The 17,255-nt window shown below is 42.5% G+C and overlaps 1 protein-coding gene across 4 annotated transcripts in view; it reads right to left on the bottom strand.

Moving 5' to 3' along the window:
* The window catches only part of LOC114666051 (1-phosphatidylinositol 4,5-bisphosphate phosphodiesterase beta-4), a 275,642-nt gene that overhangs the window by 54,899 nt on the left and 203,488 nt on the right, over positions 1-17,255 (bottom strand). For all 4 annotated transcript variants that reach the window (XM_051919278.1, XM_051919276.1, XM_051919277.1 and 1 more), the window contains 2 exons: positions 15,957-16,121; positions 5,420-5,624 (listed from right to left, as the gene is read on the bottom strand). In XM_051919278.1, the coding sequence (XP_051775238.1) occupies positions 5,420-5,624; positions 15,957-16,121 (370 nt within the window). The remainder of the gene's footprint in view (positions 1-5,419; positions 5,625-15,956; positions 16,122-17,255) is intronic.

Below are 17,255 nucleotides of genomic sequence, written 5' to 3' on the forward strand. Positions count from 1 at the left end.
GTGGACTGAGCCATTCAAAATAAATCGATAACACGATAAAGGGGGCAGAAATCTGAGGGGTCTTTTCAATCCACTGTAATAATTAAGACCATCCCTCCAATTTCTGACGCTTACCCAGATGCAGGTCATGGGGGCAGCAGTCTAAGTAATGATGCCCAGATGCCCCTTTTCCCCTCCAACTCCTCCGGGGGGGATACTAAAGCGTTCCATGCCAGCCCAAGAGATCTAATCTCTCCACCGGGTTCTGGATTTGTCCTGAGGTCTCCTACCAGTTGGACATGTTGGAATCATTTCCTCATTGAGGCGTCCTGGAGGTTTCCTTATCAGCTGCTTGGACCACCTCCATTGGCTCCTTTTGATGTGGAGGACCACTTTGCTCTACTCTGAGCTCCGTCCGAGTGCCTGTGTTGCTCACCCGATCTCTAAGGCCGAGCCCAGACACAGTGAAACTCATTTCTGCCTGTTGTATCTGACATCTACTTCTTTCGGTCACTAAAGCTTGTGACCAGCGTCACGCATGTGTGTCGGAGGACCTCCTAATGTAATAACCCACCGAGGTGAGAGGGGGCACAGCCGCTAATACTGGCATCTCCTTCGTTCCCCATAATGCCAAGAAACTGTTCAGTCAAACGTCATTTAGCTCCGCCCCTTCCAGTCCCATCACCATAATACCCTGGGCATCCCAGAAGGAGGGGTCACTTTTCTCCAAAGCAACCAGTAAGATGGAGCTCTGCTAAAAACACCAAAATCTCATCCTTTGTTTTGACTCCCCATTGAAGGGACACGCACCAAAGAGACTATTTCTGTTCTTTTTATATGGGTTTATTTAGGAATAAAAGGGACGACCCGGCTGGCACCCCAAACTTTCTTGAACTGTCATTCCCACACCCGGCTACACCATAGTTGATGGTAGATTAACCGATAAATCGCCTTTCTCTTCACCACAACTGACCGGTACAACATCCGCAATGTCCACCTGTCGATCTCCGTCCCCCTTCAAAATCACGAGATAATTAAACTCCTCCGCTTGAGGCAGCACCCAGGGCACTCCACCCAATAATAATCAAGACACCAGATAGAAATAAACCATCGACTCCGATTCATTTCACGTATGGCAAGTGGTGTGTTAGAGTAATGAACAGTGATGAGCAAACCCTATGGAGTTGGCTTCGCTGTGAGCTCGGCAAACTCAGGGAAATATTTGTGTAATCTGCCAAGCTCAATAAAAAGGCCTTGAGATCAGTGAAGAAGGAGGACATGAAGTAGCTTTGAGTGCATTCTAAAGGTTCAGGGGTGTTTTAATTGTCTCTGAGGACTGGGGAAGCATCCATCAGCTATGCTGGACCAATTATTGTGGCCAAAAATGTGACCTGAGTTGTGAAGCAGCAGTAAAAAGCAAGAATAAAAGATTGAGACAGAACTATAACTGCAAACAAAAGACAACAAATGGCTACAAACTAGTGTAACAATAGCGCTATATAGCGCCCGACCTGGTACAGATTACACTCAGAAGCACATATAAAATAAACTGTTTCATTTTTCTTCACCTGTGAGCACACAGTTAGGTTAGACCCTGTGCAGTTTGCATATCAGGAGAAGGTGGGAGCGGAGGATGCCATCATCTATATGCTACACTGATCCCTCTCCCACTTGGACAGAGGCAGTGGTGCTGTAAGAATTATGTTTCTGGACTTCTCTAGCGTCTTCAACACAATCCAACCTCTGCTCCTTAGGGACAAGCTGACAGAGATGGGAGTTGATTCATACCTAGTGGCATGGATCGTGGACTATCTTAAAGACAGACCTCAGTATGTGCGTCTCAGGAACTGCACGTCTGACATTGTGGTCAGCAACACAGGAGCGCTGCAGGGGACTGTATTTTCTCTTGTCCTGTTCAGCCTATATACATCGGACTTCCAATACAACTCGGAGTCCTGCCACGTGCAAAAGTTCTCTGACAACACTGCTATCGTGGGCTGCATCAGGAGTGGGCAGGAAGAGGAGTATAGGAACCTAATCAAGGACTTTGTTAAATGGTGCGACTCAAACCACCTACACCTGAACACCAGCAAAACCAAGGAGCTGGTGGTGGATTTTAGGAGGACCAGGCCCCTCATGGACCCCGTGATCATCAGAGGTGACTGTGTGCAGAGGGTGCAGACCTATAAATACCTGGGAGTGCAGCTGGATGATAAATTAGACTGGACTGCCAATACTGATGGTCTGTGCAAGAAAGGACAGAGCCGACTATACTTGATTAGAAGGCTGGCGTCCTTCAACATCTGCAATAAGATGCTGCAGATGTTCTATCAGACGGTTGTGGCGAGCGCCCTCTTCTACGCGGTGGTGTGCTGGGGAGGAAGCATAAAGAAGAGGGACACCTCATGCCTGGACAAACTGGTGAGGAAGGCAGGCTCTATTGTTGGCATGGAGCTGGACAGTTTGACATCTGTGGCAGAGCGACGGGCGATGAGCAGACTCCTGTCAATCATGGAGAATCTACTGCATCCACTAAACAGGATCATCTCCAGACAGAGGAGCAGCTTCAGTGACAGACTGCTGTCACCGTCCTGCTCCACTGACAGATCATTCCTTCCCCAAACTATGCGACTCTTCAATTCCAACCGGGGGGGGGGGGGGGGGGGGGGGTGGTAAACGTTAACATTTAACATTATACAAAGTTATTGTCTGTTTTTTATCTGCATTATTATCATTATCAATCTTTAATTTAATATTGTTTATTGTATCAGTATGCTGCTGCTGGAGAATGTGAATTTCCCCTTGGTATTAATAAAGTATCTATCTATCTATCTATCTATCTATCTATCTATCTATCTATCTATCTATCTATCTATCTATCTATCTATCTATCTATCTATCTATCTATCTATCTATCTATCTATCTATCTATCTATCACATGTCTTCCCTGTGACCCACAGGCAATACACAGTCCCAACTCAGGCACTATTAATAAGCAGTAACACAAACACGCTCTTCTGGCACCACCAATCCACCCTTGAAGCTTTGTCCTCTCCTCCCGACTCTGGCCACTTGAGTACTGGCTGCAGGCTCCTTTAGTAGCCCTCCCAGAAGTGCTCCAGGTGGTAATTGGCCTAATTCGGCTGCACTTCCGGGTGTGGCTGCATTCCAGCCCACAGAGGCTCGTTAAGCCATGCAGCTCCTCCAGGTGGTGGCCACAGAGCCCAACAGGTCTGAGTCCTGAAGTCCCTCACCTGTGGTCCCGATGTAGCCCATGAGGGCTGCCATCTTGCGTTCTAGGGGATATAGAGTGCATCCCATGGCTGCTCCCCCAGATCCAGTGCTGAAGGGGCGTCCCGGCCGGGTATGGGACCTGGCCGTCCGTCACACTAGCAATATTGAAAGTAAAAAAAACATCTAAGAGGGGGAGTCCAGCTAAACTTAGAAAATGGGATTTAATAGAAAATGAACGAACCTTACTTAATAAAACTGCTAATGTCATTTCTCAATGTCGTCTCCACCCTTCTCAATGCTCTTGCACCACCCTGCCTAGAAGTGCCAGGATTCTAGCAGAATAACAGGTTTTGACTTGCCCTCGCCATTCACTTGTGCACCCAAGTTATTGTCAAACATGACCTGCCGAGGGGGTACTACAGTCACCAGTGCAAGTTACTGTGACTTGCTGGAGACCAACTGGAGCTGGAGCGGCGGGGACTGCTGTCTCAAGGACAAGAAAATGACACACACTGCTAAGAACACCGAGGCTTGTCTGGAGAAACTGAAGAATTGCCACATCCTCCTTATTTGGCAGAATTGGCACCGTGTGATTTCCACCTTGGGGCGGTACAGTGGCGCAGTGGGTAGCGCTGCTACCTCGCAGTTGGGAGACCTGGGGACCTGGGTTCGCTTCCCGGGTCCTCCCTGCGTGGAGTTTGCATGTTCTCCCCGTGTCTGCGTTGGTTTCCTCCAGACGCTCCGGTTTCCTCCCACAGTCCAAAGACATGCAGGTTAGGTGGATTGGCAATTCTAAACTGTCCCTAGTGTGTGTGCTTGGTGTGTGGATGTGTTTGTGTGTGTCCTGTGGTGGGTTGGCACCCTGCCCGGGATTGGTTCCTGCCTTGTGCCCTGTGTTGGCTGGGATTGGCTCCAGCAGACCCCCGTGACCCTGTGTTCAGATTCAGCAGGTTGGAAAATGAATGGATGGATGGATTTCCACCTTTTTGGACCGCTAAAAATAAAAAAAAAATCTGGGTGGTCGTTGATTCAAGACAGATGACGACGTAAAGAAAGCGGTGCACGAGTGGTGGCGAGGACAAGACAAAACCTTTTTTTTTTTCTTTTTTCTGACATTTTATTAATTTTATTAAAATCAAATAACATTCCATTCAAGCAAGTCAAGTTTAACCAAACTCGGTTCAAAGCAAATCAACCAAAACCTTTTCTTCTGCTGTAATCCCAGCCCTTCCAGTGATTCGAGAAAGGTGGAGGCGACATTGAGAAATGACATGATAGATCTGTTAAAATTTTCTAATAAATTCCATGTTCTAACTTTAGCTTGACTCCCCCTCATATTTATCCATCATTGCGATCACAGAGTTCCAGTCTTGGGGGACACGTTGGCCAAGCGATGGAGAGACAGGGTGGGACTGACTCGTTCCATTTTAGGAAGTTGCAGCTCTGGGCGCAGCCACAACTTCCTTTTTCTTTCTGATGTCTGTGCAGATGTTTTATACTATTTTCCTTCCATGAAGAAGATAATAACACCTTGTAATAAATATTGTGTTATTGTTTCACTGGGTTTCATGTGTCTTTTTACAAGGAAAAGGCTCCTTCAAGGCTCATTTTAGATGGTAACTGCAGCACATGGCTAATTATACACGCAAATTAGCCATGCGGCACTGCAGGGATCAGTGTTACATATCTGGGGGCAGTACTCATAATATTCTCACTTCAAATGAAAATACTGCAAGCGTTTGTTTCCTTTTTTTAAATAGAAGCAGTGTTGAAGGTTGGAATATCGATCGGGTTGTGACATCACGTATGCCTGAAGCAGATCAGCAACAATCTTACAGTACGCATGTGTGAAAGTTCTGCACATGGCTGCCACAGCTCTGTGATATCATGCTGGCCTCACAAAGCACCATGGTGTGTGGAGGAAAAAATGTTTGTTTAAGCCGAATTTCCAGGAAATATTTGTTGAACAAGGCCACCAATGAATACAGCGTATGCACTGCGTATCAACACTAGTAATGAAAACAAAAATAATAATGGAATGTTGTTCTAGAACCTGAAAAGTAGAGCAGGAACTGTAATGTGAGGTGCCAATGGTGGAATCAAAAAAGGTGAGGGGCGCACATAAACCTTCATGCCATGCTGTTTCAGACAATTAAAACAAACAAAACACAGTCTAACGTTTCGGTAAAGAGAACTTCGACATACCTCCAAATCCATCGGGAACGTATGTTTTCAGCACAATGTTACAAAATATCGTCGGGAGCGACAGAGGTTTGTTGCCTTCATTTCGCAGTGAGATGTGTCTGTATCCTGCCTGAAGACCATCCAGAGGAAGGATCCTCTGACCAATGAGCTTGCTGTTGTCATCGTAGACGGCAATCCGAAGAACTGCAAGATCTGGCAGGATGACCTAAAAGGCAAGAGGTCAGTTAACAGCTTGAACTTGAAGCTTTTGAGATTTTTCAGAAAACCTCAAGGAAACAAATTTAGCTTTTTCTCTTATCAGATGGTGAAAACTGTTATACTGTCTCGCACACCTCACCTTCTGCGTTCTTCACTGGTATGTGGTACCACCCCGAGCCAAGAGGGGGCACTGCCGCTAACTAGCCTGTCTTCCTTTTGTTCCACAGCCCAGAAAAAAAAAACACCCAGTAAGGGCATCTAACTCTGCCCCTTCCGGTCCTTGGGCTATAAAAGTCAGACCTCCCAGTAGGAGGCATCACTTCCACCTTAAGCGACCCACGGAGAGGAACTCCACAGGCTGTTCGAGAGATTCTGTTTGAAAGCCTTCTAAAACTCTCAAGAGCCAAGAATTCTAGGGAGCCAAGAAGGCAGCGCTATCAGAATTTCTGTTCCAATTTGGATTATTACTTATTTAGAATTATAAGAGGCGACCCGGTTGGCTCCACAACACCTTTTGGGACTCACTCGACAATTATTGACCTGATCACACTTACAGTACATTTGTATTTTGACTTTTGATTTTTTGACTCTCGCTTTGGTTGCGGTTCGGTAGATCCCTCGGTTTTTTGACTTTTGTTTTGATTTTCATTACGTTTATTCTTTTGGTTAGCATATTGTCTGTTGTCACACACGCGCGATTAGGGGGCAGCTAAAGGACCTGACAAGCCGTGAGAAACTACAAGATGGGGGACTAAGGCAGCGTGTTAACGCTTTTTAAGGACCGGAAGAGGGACTACGCCTCCTCTGGACAATGAGATGGCAGCCGCCCTGGTTGGTATGGGGACCACGGTAACAGAGCATGGAAACTGTGACAGTAGAGGGTGCTGTCGCACCTCCAAACCCGCAGACAACACGTCCAGGCACCAGGTAAAAGTATCAGACATGAATTTTATTTCTTGAATAATGTGCACAAAGCACCTCCACCTCCACAATGCACAAATAATCATCAATAAATCAATACTAAACAATAATCGATCCTCCACTCCACCCAGAAGCTCTGTTGCACTTCCTCCCGACTCTGGCTCCATCTGCTGGGTTTCCCACAGTCCTTTTATAGTCCATGACCCGGAAGTATTTCTTCTCCGGGTCAAACGCCACATCATCCTTCCTCAAGTGTTCCGGAAGTACTGCGGGCTTCCATCCTTGTGACCCTGAAGTACTTCTGGGTTAGCATAACAGTAATAGTCCCCGGGTTCTTGGTGAGCTGCCCCTGGCGGCACCCACAGTAACCCAACAAGGCTGAACAGATGGACTTCATGTCCCAGGCTGCCCTGCGGTAATCCAGGGAACCATTTCTATCCAGGGGAGTTGCCATCTAGCGTGCAGGGTAATGTAGTGCCCTGAAAAGGCTGCTTTCTTCTGTTGAGGGGCGTCTCGGCCCGACTGAAACGCCGCCTGTCCATCACAAAGCTCAACCCTGTAGGGACCTGTGGTCACCGTCAGGGGACGCCCAGATGCCTTTGAAGCCCTGAAAGTGCTGCCGCTCCAGGAACTGTGTACGCCCGGAGTGCTTCCAGGTGCAAGGGCAGTACTTCCACCACACCAGGATGTACCGCCGGAAGCCTACCTCCATTCGTCAGCTGGAGCCGGGTGGAAGAGGACAGAGCTTGGAGGATAGGAGTGGAGGCGGTGAAGGAAGGCAAGAGAGGCATTGTGAGAGGCCTGGACTTCAGGGTGTGTGGTGCAGGGGGACTGGGTTGAGTGTGGGAAATTGTAAATAGCAAAAATGTATAATAAACGTGTGTGGTGTTTTGAACCATCGGTGTCTGCCTGTCTGTGCCCGGGGTGGTTCTCCAAACAGGAAAGACAAGGAACAAAAAACCACAGCACCTTGAATTCGTTCCAAAAACGTCCTCCTGACCTCCGAAGATCTTCCGCATGGTTTCCAACTCCCTCTGATGACGTCACCTCCGTCTCAAGATCATCCACATCATCCTTTCTCCATTCCTACTCCCGTTCCCCATCACATTAATTGATTCATTACGTTTATTCTTTTGGTTACTTTTCATATAGCTTTCCTACACATCTAGCATATTATCTGTCAGTGTTGCATGGTAATTGAATTCAAAGAATTCAAATATGTTAAATGTATTCATCGTGTTTTAACCCAAATAATTTTCCATATGTTTGTGTAGCTGAATAACTTGGGTTTGAACGTTTATTTCAGTTTTTCAGATACAGTTTTGATCACACTTCTTAATCGATATTTTTCTCTTTCATTGATAATAAATCATGGTAGAGACCCCAGTTGCAGGTCTTCACGACAGGCCGTACATTAGTTGGACATGCAAGTAAGAATTTTGTTATCGATGTGAAACACTATTAGTAATACTTCTACATTTTTATATTGTGTTTAAAAGAAGATACATGTCCTCTTTGTATCATCTCAATTGTATGCACTGCTAAGTGCGGTGCAAATGTCTGATTGCATGTAATGACTTCCCACGAGACTCTCCATATTCCTTCAGAGTTATTTGAAATGCCATTTTGGATTTTCAAAATTCATCTTTCAGCAGCTCAAGACGACTCTAAAACATTAATTCAGCCGTAGTCTTGAATGACAAATAATGCGCATGCATTAAGCATCGTTGTTCTATGATTTGTCTTCAGGTGGTCTTTTTTTAACTTTCCTTACTTAGAACACAAGAGTTTTTACCGTTACACAAGCCATCAGAGAGGTGGAAACACTTCCAGGTATATCGAGGTCCCATCATTTGGGCAGAACTCACCACTGTCACCGTCTACTTCATTTTTTCCAACTGTTCCTTGGCCCTCCTTGGCAAGCTGACAAGTCATTAAGGAGAGCACCAGGGGATTGACGTGGGACAAACTAAAGGTCAAAACTTGGAGCTCAACCATCAAGCCAAAACGTGAGAGAAAAATAAAACGTTAGCATAAAGGCCAAACCACAAAAAAAATCAAACGAGAAAAATTTTTAAGTAAAGAACGTGGAAAATGTTTGGAATCCACAAGCCGAACGTTTAACCCATCGTGTTAAACTCTGAGGACACACCCCCGGAAACATGAGGTGCCATCCTGGCGACGGGTATCCAAAATAGTGGCGATCATTAAAACAAAAATATGGTGGCCAAAACGCACCAAAAAAGTTAACTATAGAACAAAAAGTTCTATATACGACCAACCCAATCATCCGGAACGGCAGCTACCCCACCAAGACCCGTGGCCTGGCAAGACGAGGAGCGTTGGACCCTATGAGCCATACTTCTTCCAAAAAAATTTCCCCAGTTGACGGTTAAATAATCATAAGGCAAACAATTGATAAAATAATAATAATAATAATAACAATGGGTCTATGTGTTGGCTATGATTGGCTCCAGCAGACCCCCGTGACCCTGTGTTGGGATATAGCGGGTTGGATAATGGATGGATGGATGGATATGGTAATAGCGACAGGGAACAAAACAGCAAAACAATATATAATTCATTCCCTTCCTCATTACACCCAAAAAGTGCCCGGCAGAATAATATAATAATAAACGGTGCAACTAAAAGATAAGATACCACACAAGACCTCCTTTGACCCCCACACTGAACATGAAACAAAATAACACAAAGGGAACACAAAACGCCTCCGAAAGTCCAAAGCTTAAACGGAGGATGAGTAACGGTGGTGAACCCGGTCCAGTTGTAAAAGTGTCCTACGGCGATTACACACGGACAACAATGATGGCTTGCTCCTCTCCCAAAACGACGAAAAACAGTCTCACCATTCTTGATCCTCGGCGTCCCGGCGTGATCCAGAACCCCGGTGTTTTTTTTTTCCGTTGTATCGGTGATATTGTCCAGCGGCAAGCAGGAGAATGTGTCGGCGATTCGAATTGTTGTCCTTTTCTTTGCTTTGCAATGAGTTGTCGGTGTGGAAACAAAACCGGGTCTCCTCTCTCCTTATGTTTTAAATACAGCAGTACTGACCCGGATGCAAATGATGAGATTGACAGGACTAACTATCACGAGTGGTCCACGGTTCTACGGCGTTATCCTTCCCTCTTAGTTTCCAGGGGACAATATTTACAGAGGCACACAAAAACCACATAAAAAGGACAACGCTAGGATACATGCAACTCAGCACAATACGTTTAAGACGACGTTAATCGTGTAGCACCGCTACAAAGTTAATAACAGAAATGAAATCTACAGCTTTAAAAAGAAAACTGTAAGATGATACAGTTGGGTTGAAATAAACCCCTAAGAAGCATCGCCTTTTGGTATTGTCTAGCGTGGGGCTCTCCAACTCCAGTCCTGGAGAGCTACTGTGGCTGCCAGTTTTCATTCTAACTCTTTTCTTAATTAGTGACCAGTTTTTGCTGCTAATTAACTATTTCCCATTATTTGAATTGACTTTTCATGAGACTCTGACCACTGAATTGATTCTTTTTTCCTTAAACGGACACCTAAACATAAATTTGATTTGAGGTGAGCCAACAGATGACCAACTAAGTTGGGGCCAACTTCACTTTATTCAGTTTCTTAATTTGAAGCCAATTCTCAGTGCTAATTAAACCTGTTATTTAATTCCATGGCGCTCGCTCATTCTGCCATGGCAGACATTTCCAAAACTGTTGATTTTCTTTTTTAAAGGCGTTGGCTGTCAAAATGTTTTGTGGACCTGAGCAGATCAACATTACGGAGGCCTTTCTTTATTTTCACTTATGGTGTGATGGACGCAGGTTGTTGTTTAGGTGTTGGTTCATTTTGTGTCTTAATATTGTCAGTCAGTCAGTCATTATAGATAGATAGATAGATAGATAGATAGATAGATAGATAGATAGATAGATAGATAGATAGATAGATAGATAGATAGATAGATAGATAGATAGATAGATAGATAGATAGATAGATTTTAATTTAGTGTAGTAGGCAGGATTAAATAGATAGATAGATAGATAGATAGATAGATAGATAGATAGATAGATAGATAGATAGATAGATAGATAGATAGATAGATAGATAGATAGATAGATAGATAGATAGATAGATAGATAGATAGATTTTAATTTAGTGTAGTAGGCAGGATTAAATAGATAGATAGATAGATAGATAGATAGATAGATAGATAGATAGATAGATAGATAGATAGATAGATAGATAGATAGATAGATAGATAGATAGATAGGCATAGTTGGCAGGATTAGATAGATAGCGTAGTTGGCAGGATTATAGCATAGTTGGCAAGATTAGATAGATAGATAGATAGATAGATAGATAGATAGATAGATAGATAGATAGATAGATAGATAGATAGATAGATAGATAGATAGATAGATAGATAGATTTTAATTTAGTGTAGTAGGCAGGATTAGATAGATAGATAGATAGATAGATAGATAGATAGATAGATAGATAGATAGATAGATAGATAGATAGATAGATAGATAGATAGATAGATAGATAGATTTTAATTTAGTGTAGTAGTCAGGATTAAATAGATAGATAGATAGATAGATAGATAGATAGATAGATAGATAGATAGATAGATAGATAGATAGATAGATAGATAGATAGATAGATGGCGTAGTTGGCAGGATTAGATAGATAGCGTAGTTGGCAGGATTATAGCATAGTTGGCAGGATTAGATAGATAGATAGATAGATAGATAGATAGATAGATAGATAGATAGATAGATAGATAGATAGATAGATAGATAGATAGATAGATAGATGGCGTAGTTGGCAGGATTAGATAGATAGCGTAGTTGGCAGGATTATAGCATAGTTGGCAAGATTAGATAGATAGATAGATAGATAGATAGATAGATAGATAGATAGATAGATAGATAGATAGATAGATAGATAGATAGATAGATAGATAGATAGATAGATAGATAGATAGATAGATAGATAGATAGATCTTTATTGTCATTGTCACTTTTATAAAGGAACAACAAAATTGAAGGTGCAGTCAACTCAGTGTGAGACATAAGATTTAAAAAGACAAGAAGAGAGAAAATAATAACAAACCGAATAGTAATAAAAGTACTTTACAAAATATACAAATTGCACTTGTTGACTTAAGGTCTGTATTGCACATTGGGAGAATGATACGGAGCAGTTTTATTCTGAGTTCAGCGCCATGATTGTGTTTGGGTCTGCTGTTTTGTCATCCAAGTTTGATCCCATACTTCCGATATCCCTCAAACATCATAAGACCTCAGTCCAATAGAGTACTGTTTTATTGAACCGGGATCTTTGCAGTCTGTTCCGTTTGAACATTTGAGAAACTGATAAATTGAGGGGCGGACTGTGGTAAGGTGAGGTCCGTGGCTCATTGCTTTTAAATAAATCATCGCAGTTTAACTTGCAGCTTAAGGAATGGGCTTAGTGAGAAAATTGAAAATATAAGATCCCAGATGTCATCATTACAGTGCAAACCTAATACTATCTTAGCAAACCCGGTCTCGAATTACATACGCCAGTTTAGAATCTCTAATCTTGTAACAGAACAGGACATCTTAACTTTAATTTCTAAAATGAAAGCTACTACTTGTTTCTTAGATCCAGTGCCAACAAAACTAGCAACATGCTCAGAGGATGTTTTGGAAGCGCCCATTCTTAGCCTTGTTATTAACAGCTCATTCCTGAATGGTGCAGTTCCCAATTCTGACAAGTGTCAGATATTAAATCATTACTTAAAAATTCAGACCTAGACCCACATATGCTTAATATTTATAGACCCTTGTCGTTTCCTCACTTAAGGGTACAGGTGAGGAATCATCCGTGTCTGTAAGTGATGCCAGGAGCGGCTAATCCCATGAGTGGGGGTGAAGGAGGAAAGTAACGAGAAAAGGGATGGAGGTAAGAAGATGACGGAAAGTGCAGTCTCCTGAGGAAGATCTGGCCACCTAGAGGGAGGAAAGGCAGCATGAGCTGGGGGCCCTGCAAAGGAGTGTAGGCCATGGCACTCTAAGAGCTGCTTCGTCCCACTGAATAGTTGTGCGGAGTGAAGTGAGTGTGGCGGATGACCTCTATATGGATCTGAGGTACGACTGCGGGTGCGTGAAAGAAGACTGGGAGGAGAGCTGACCTTGGGTGGTCTGGTTTGAGTGAAGTTCGTGGCTGCCCGAGTGATGGGGGAGATGATGATGAAGAAGAAGGAGGAGGGCTGAGATCATAAAGAAGAAGAAGGGGGTGGGCTGAGATCGGGACTGTATTTTAACCTCTGGTTTTAATGGATTTATTTATTGTGGTTGTTATCCCTCACTTTTCACTTGGTTTTTATGGATTATTTATTTATGAACATTTGGAACACTGCACTGTGGACACTTTTTGGTTTTTAATAAAAGCACAGAACACTTTTCCACCATCCCCTTGCTCCATGTTAGATTTGTCCAAATTAGTCCACTCAGCTTGGTCATAACTATCGACGGTGTTGGGTTCGAGAGGCTCCCATATGGCAAGAGGGAGTCTGGAGTGGACCCGCATCGTCACACGGATTTAATTTTTCAACACGCAAAATTTGCAGGTGTTTATTTAAATTAGAGGGTGGACTACGAAATGTCAATGGGGCCTGATCTTTATTATATTATATTGCCTTGAGCTGTAGATACAATTTACATGGAGATTCAATCTTGATAAGTCCACATACAAAATTTCGTGGGGTGTACTTACTTTTTCACACGACTTCCTTCTCCTCAGACGGCTCTGGCCGCTCGTCCCCCTTGTCAGGTGACCCACTGGCACAATCCACAAGCTGACAAAAAGCTCTCTCGGTGTCAAGCGCACTCGTGCCGAGTTACATAACGAGGAATCATTGTTTAATTATCTCAGCTCGTGGGACTTCAGCCCCATGAAGCGGCGAGTAATTAATTTTGGCAACGGCAAAGCACTTTAACAGGGATAATGGGGAGTTGTATAATCAAAGGGGAGGAGAAGGTGTGGCTTCCTTCTTTTATTGAAAAAATACATTGAATGTTCAGCGAGTCGAGCTGTCCAAAGCCGAGGGCGCCTCAGGTCCTGGTGGTACAATTACCCACTAAGGCTAATTGGCTGCCGCTTCTTTTTACTTTGTTTACCAGAAGAGCTAAATTTCAGTGGGGGGATTTTACTTAATTTCTTAGAAAACAGAAAATGTTACGAGAAAAAAGTAGAAAAGCCTAAACGAAACGCCTAAAACAAATCTGAAAAGCAAGCAACGCAGTCGTGTTCTTTATTTGTTTATTCATTTATGTATTTAGTGAGAAGGAGGATCCACAACTCCGGGTGCTTTGCATCATAACCGCAGGGTGAAAGAAATCCTCACAATTACCTCTATTATTTTTTATAGGATTTAAATTGACTGTTTTTATTATGGGACTTATCATTACAATTTTTCATTTCATGTTGTGCCAGGTGATTCTGTATTCTTCACTGGCACTGTTGCTATGGTTAAATCTGGCGGTGCATCCATTTAACATCCATGTGTAACAAGGCTACCCATATTTATTCGCCTATTTTAAATGTTATTTAATAAATGAACTAGCTGTGTCTAGATGGCTTAAAATCTAAGTAATCAATGTACACCTCGACATTAAAGTTTGCAGTGCACCATCTATTGGAATGTATTTTGTAACACATATAGCAATAAAATACATTGCATTTGTCATTCTAACAAATGGCACATTACAAACATGTGTAGTAATGAAATGCTTCAAGACAAATGTTTGTGATGCGCCATCAGTTGGAATGATAAATGCTGTGCACATGTCTCTGTTATATACCATTTGGCATGGGATTTGTAAAAGCAACTTTAACATTTGTGATGCACCATCTATGGAATGACAAATGCAATGCCAATGTTTCTCTTTTATGCCATTTGGTATAGAATTCATAAAAACAGGGTACATGTTTATGATATGCCATCTGTTAGACTGAAAAAATCAATGCCTTTTATTACTACAAATGTTTGTGATGTTATGCATATGTCTCTGTTACATGCCATTTGGCCTGGGATTTGTAAAAGCTGTGTTAATGTTTGTGATATGCACTATATGATAGATAGATAGATAGATAGATAGATAGATAGATAGATAGATAGATAGATAGATAGATAGATAGATAGATAGATAGATAGATAGATAGATAGATAGATAGATAGATAGATAGATAGATAGATAGATAGATAGATAGATAGATAATCAAATTTTCCCTACCTGAACAGTACAAGTAGCTGCAATGACACCATCGACAGGCGTTACTGAGAAGGGGTCAAAGGTTCTGTCTGGCCAGCGCATGATGCTATATAACAGATGTGTTAGGATATGTTACCAACTGCAATCCTGCAGCACCAAGTGAACCTTTCCAGTACCCTGCAGATGTATACTCAGGCAATGGTAGACAGACAGACAGACAGATAGACAGATAGATAGATAGCATAGTTGGCAGGATTAGATAGATAGATAGATAGATAGATAGATAGATAGATAGATAGATAGATAGATAGATAGATAGATAGATAGATGATCAAATTTTCCCTACCTGAACACTACAAGTAGCTGCTATGACACCATTAACAAGCGTTTCTAAGAAAGGGTCAAAGGTTTATTTATTATTGCAAATGTTTGTAATGCACCATCTGTTGGAATGACAAATGAAATGCATATGAGTCTGTTATATGCCATTTGGTATGGGATTTGTAATAGCAGTTTTAATCTTTGTGAAGTGCCATCTGTTGGAATGAAAAATGGAATGCATTGGAAGTATTTGCAAGTGATTTTGGGCTGATATCAGTCACTCGAGTCATTCTGGTACAACTCTAAGCATCTACAGAGCATGATATGATACGTTGTATGGTAATAGTGTTTTTGAAAACATGACATTAGAAGACAAAGTTATCATAATTGCAACATTATATATGAATGTCTTATTGACGTATGTTGCATTTTGCAGGGGCACAGCCCCCTTACCCCCCTCCCCAAACTCCGCCTATGATCTTGCCCCCTTCAGATTGTGAAGCCCCGTCTTTTACTTTCTGTTTTTAAAGAGCTCCCTGCACATTCCTACAATATTTTCTTGTAAACTCAGTAACGGGCACGGAGTCACTTATAACATCATGTGGTGACACACTCATTTCTTCAGCCTAAAATTTCACAACATATTTATTTAAGTTTTCTAAAATGAGTATATATTTTTGTGGCTATTTGGTCTGGAGGTCCTCAGGAGGCTTCCTCCACACTAGTGCACACCTTATCTATTTATTGAGTACAATTCGAATGCAATTGCGTTCTCAAAGCTTGTAAAAGTACAGATAGCCAGTGTCCATCCGTGAAACAATAAATCAACGTACCTTCCTGAACACAAATGGCTCCTCATTGTACACCGGATTGAGACCATTGTTCATCACCATTCTTGTTCGAAACTCCTTCCGGATGGTGTCTGTTGGCAACCCATACATGTCTACTTCCACATATGTCCCGATCTTTTTGTCAGATAAAAATTGACCTGAAAAAACCTGAAAAAATAAATGTACAGATTTTAAAAAGCTCAAATGATATTTACGGTATGTAAAGTGTTACTCATGTGGGCCTGGAGATCACCTTTCCGGCTCTGGTGAGGTTAGCCATACTACTCTGGGACAAGAGGGGGCACTGACACTAAGTGTATATTCTCTTTACACTGCAGAAGACGCTTTGCTCCGCCCACAGTGCCCAGAGCTCGCTCCACCCCTTTGACCTCTGACTCCATAAAAATAGGCGGACCTTAGGAGATGGCATTCACTTGAACCCAAATCATCAATGTGGACACACGGTAACCCAAGCTATACTTAGTTGTGCCCGAGGCACCATTTTTGTTGATTTTTTTTTCTGTTTGCCAATTAAATGGGGAAGCCCAGCTGGCGCCCTAACGTCTCTTTCATTTCACTCAGTGTGTTCTGTCACAAAAGTCTACAATCTAGAATTAACATATCCAAAATTAAAAATGTCAGCTCTGTGCAGCTAATACAGCTAACCAAACTCGGTATTGGAAAACCGTGAGCAGAAGGCAAATAATGCAAACAATCTGAGACTCCAAGCAATGGTTTACCTTTTATCATAAATCAGGAATGAAAACTTTCTACCTCAGGCTCAAAAGCACACTACATATTTAAAATTATAAAGCAGTTTAATACTAAACTTAATTCAACATTGCAAAGCATGTGAGCATCGGACATGTTACACAGTTTTGGGTCTGAATTTAAGTGTGATACGACCTTTAATGTAATTTCTGGTTACCCTAAAACAGAGGAGAACACTCCGGAGCACTGCTGATGTCACTTCCTCTATGGACTCTTCAGCCCGACTCTTCCTCTTCAAGTCCCGCAACTACTGGAAGTCTGACATCACACTGGACCAGACCTCTGATTGGCTGGGATCTCCTCCTAAACATACGTCTGTTCTAAATGGTTGAGAAGAGCTGAGAAGTCGCTAGCAAAGATTTTTCACCGGCTGCCTTTAATTTTCGGTGCTTTTTCATCACTGGACATCAAACAGGGTTACCTGTGGCACCTCGACCACTTATCTGTTTGTATTTGCCTTTTACTGTATATAAATACAGATGAATACATTTTTATATGAATATATTGGGACATATATGAGAGCATATTTCC

Source organism: Erpetoichthys calabaricus, chromosome 15 (assembly GCF_900747795.2).
Source record: "Erpetoichthys calabaricus chromosome 15, fErpCal1.3, whole genome shotgun sequence".
Taxonomy (NCBI): domain Eukaryota; kingdom Metazoa; phylum Chordata; class Cladistia; order Polypteriformes; family Polypteridae; genus Erpetoichthys; species Erpetoichthys calabaricus.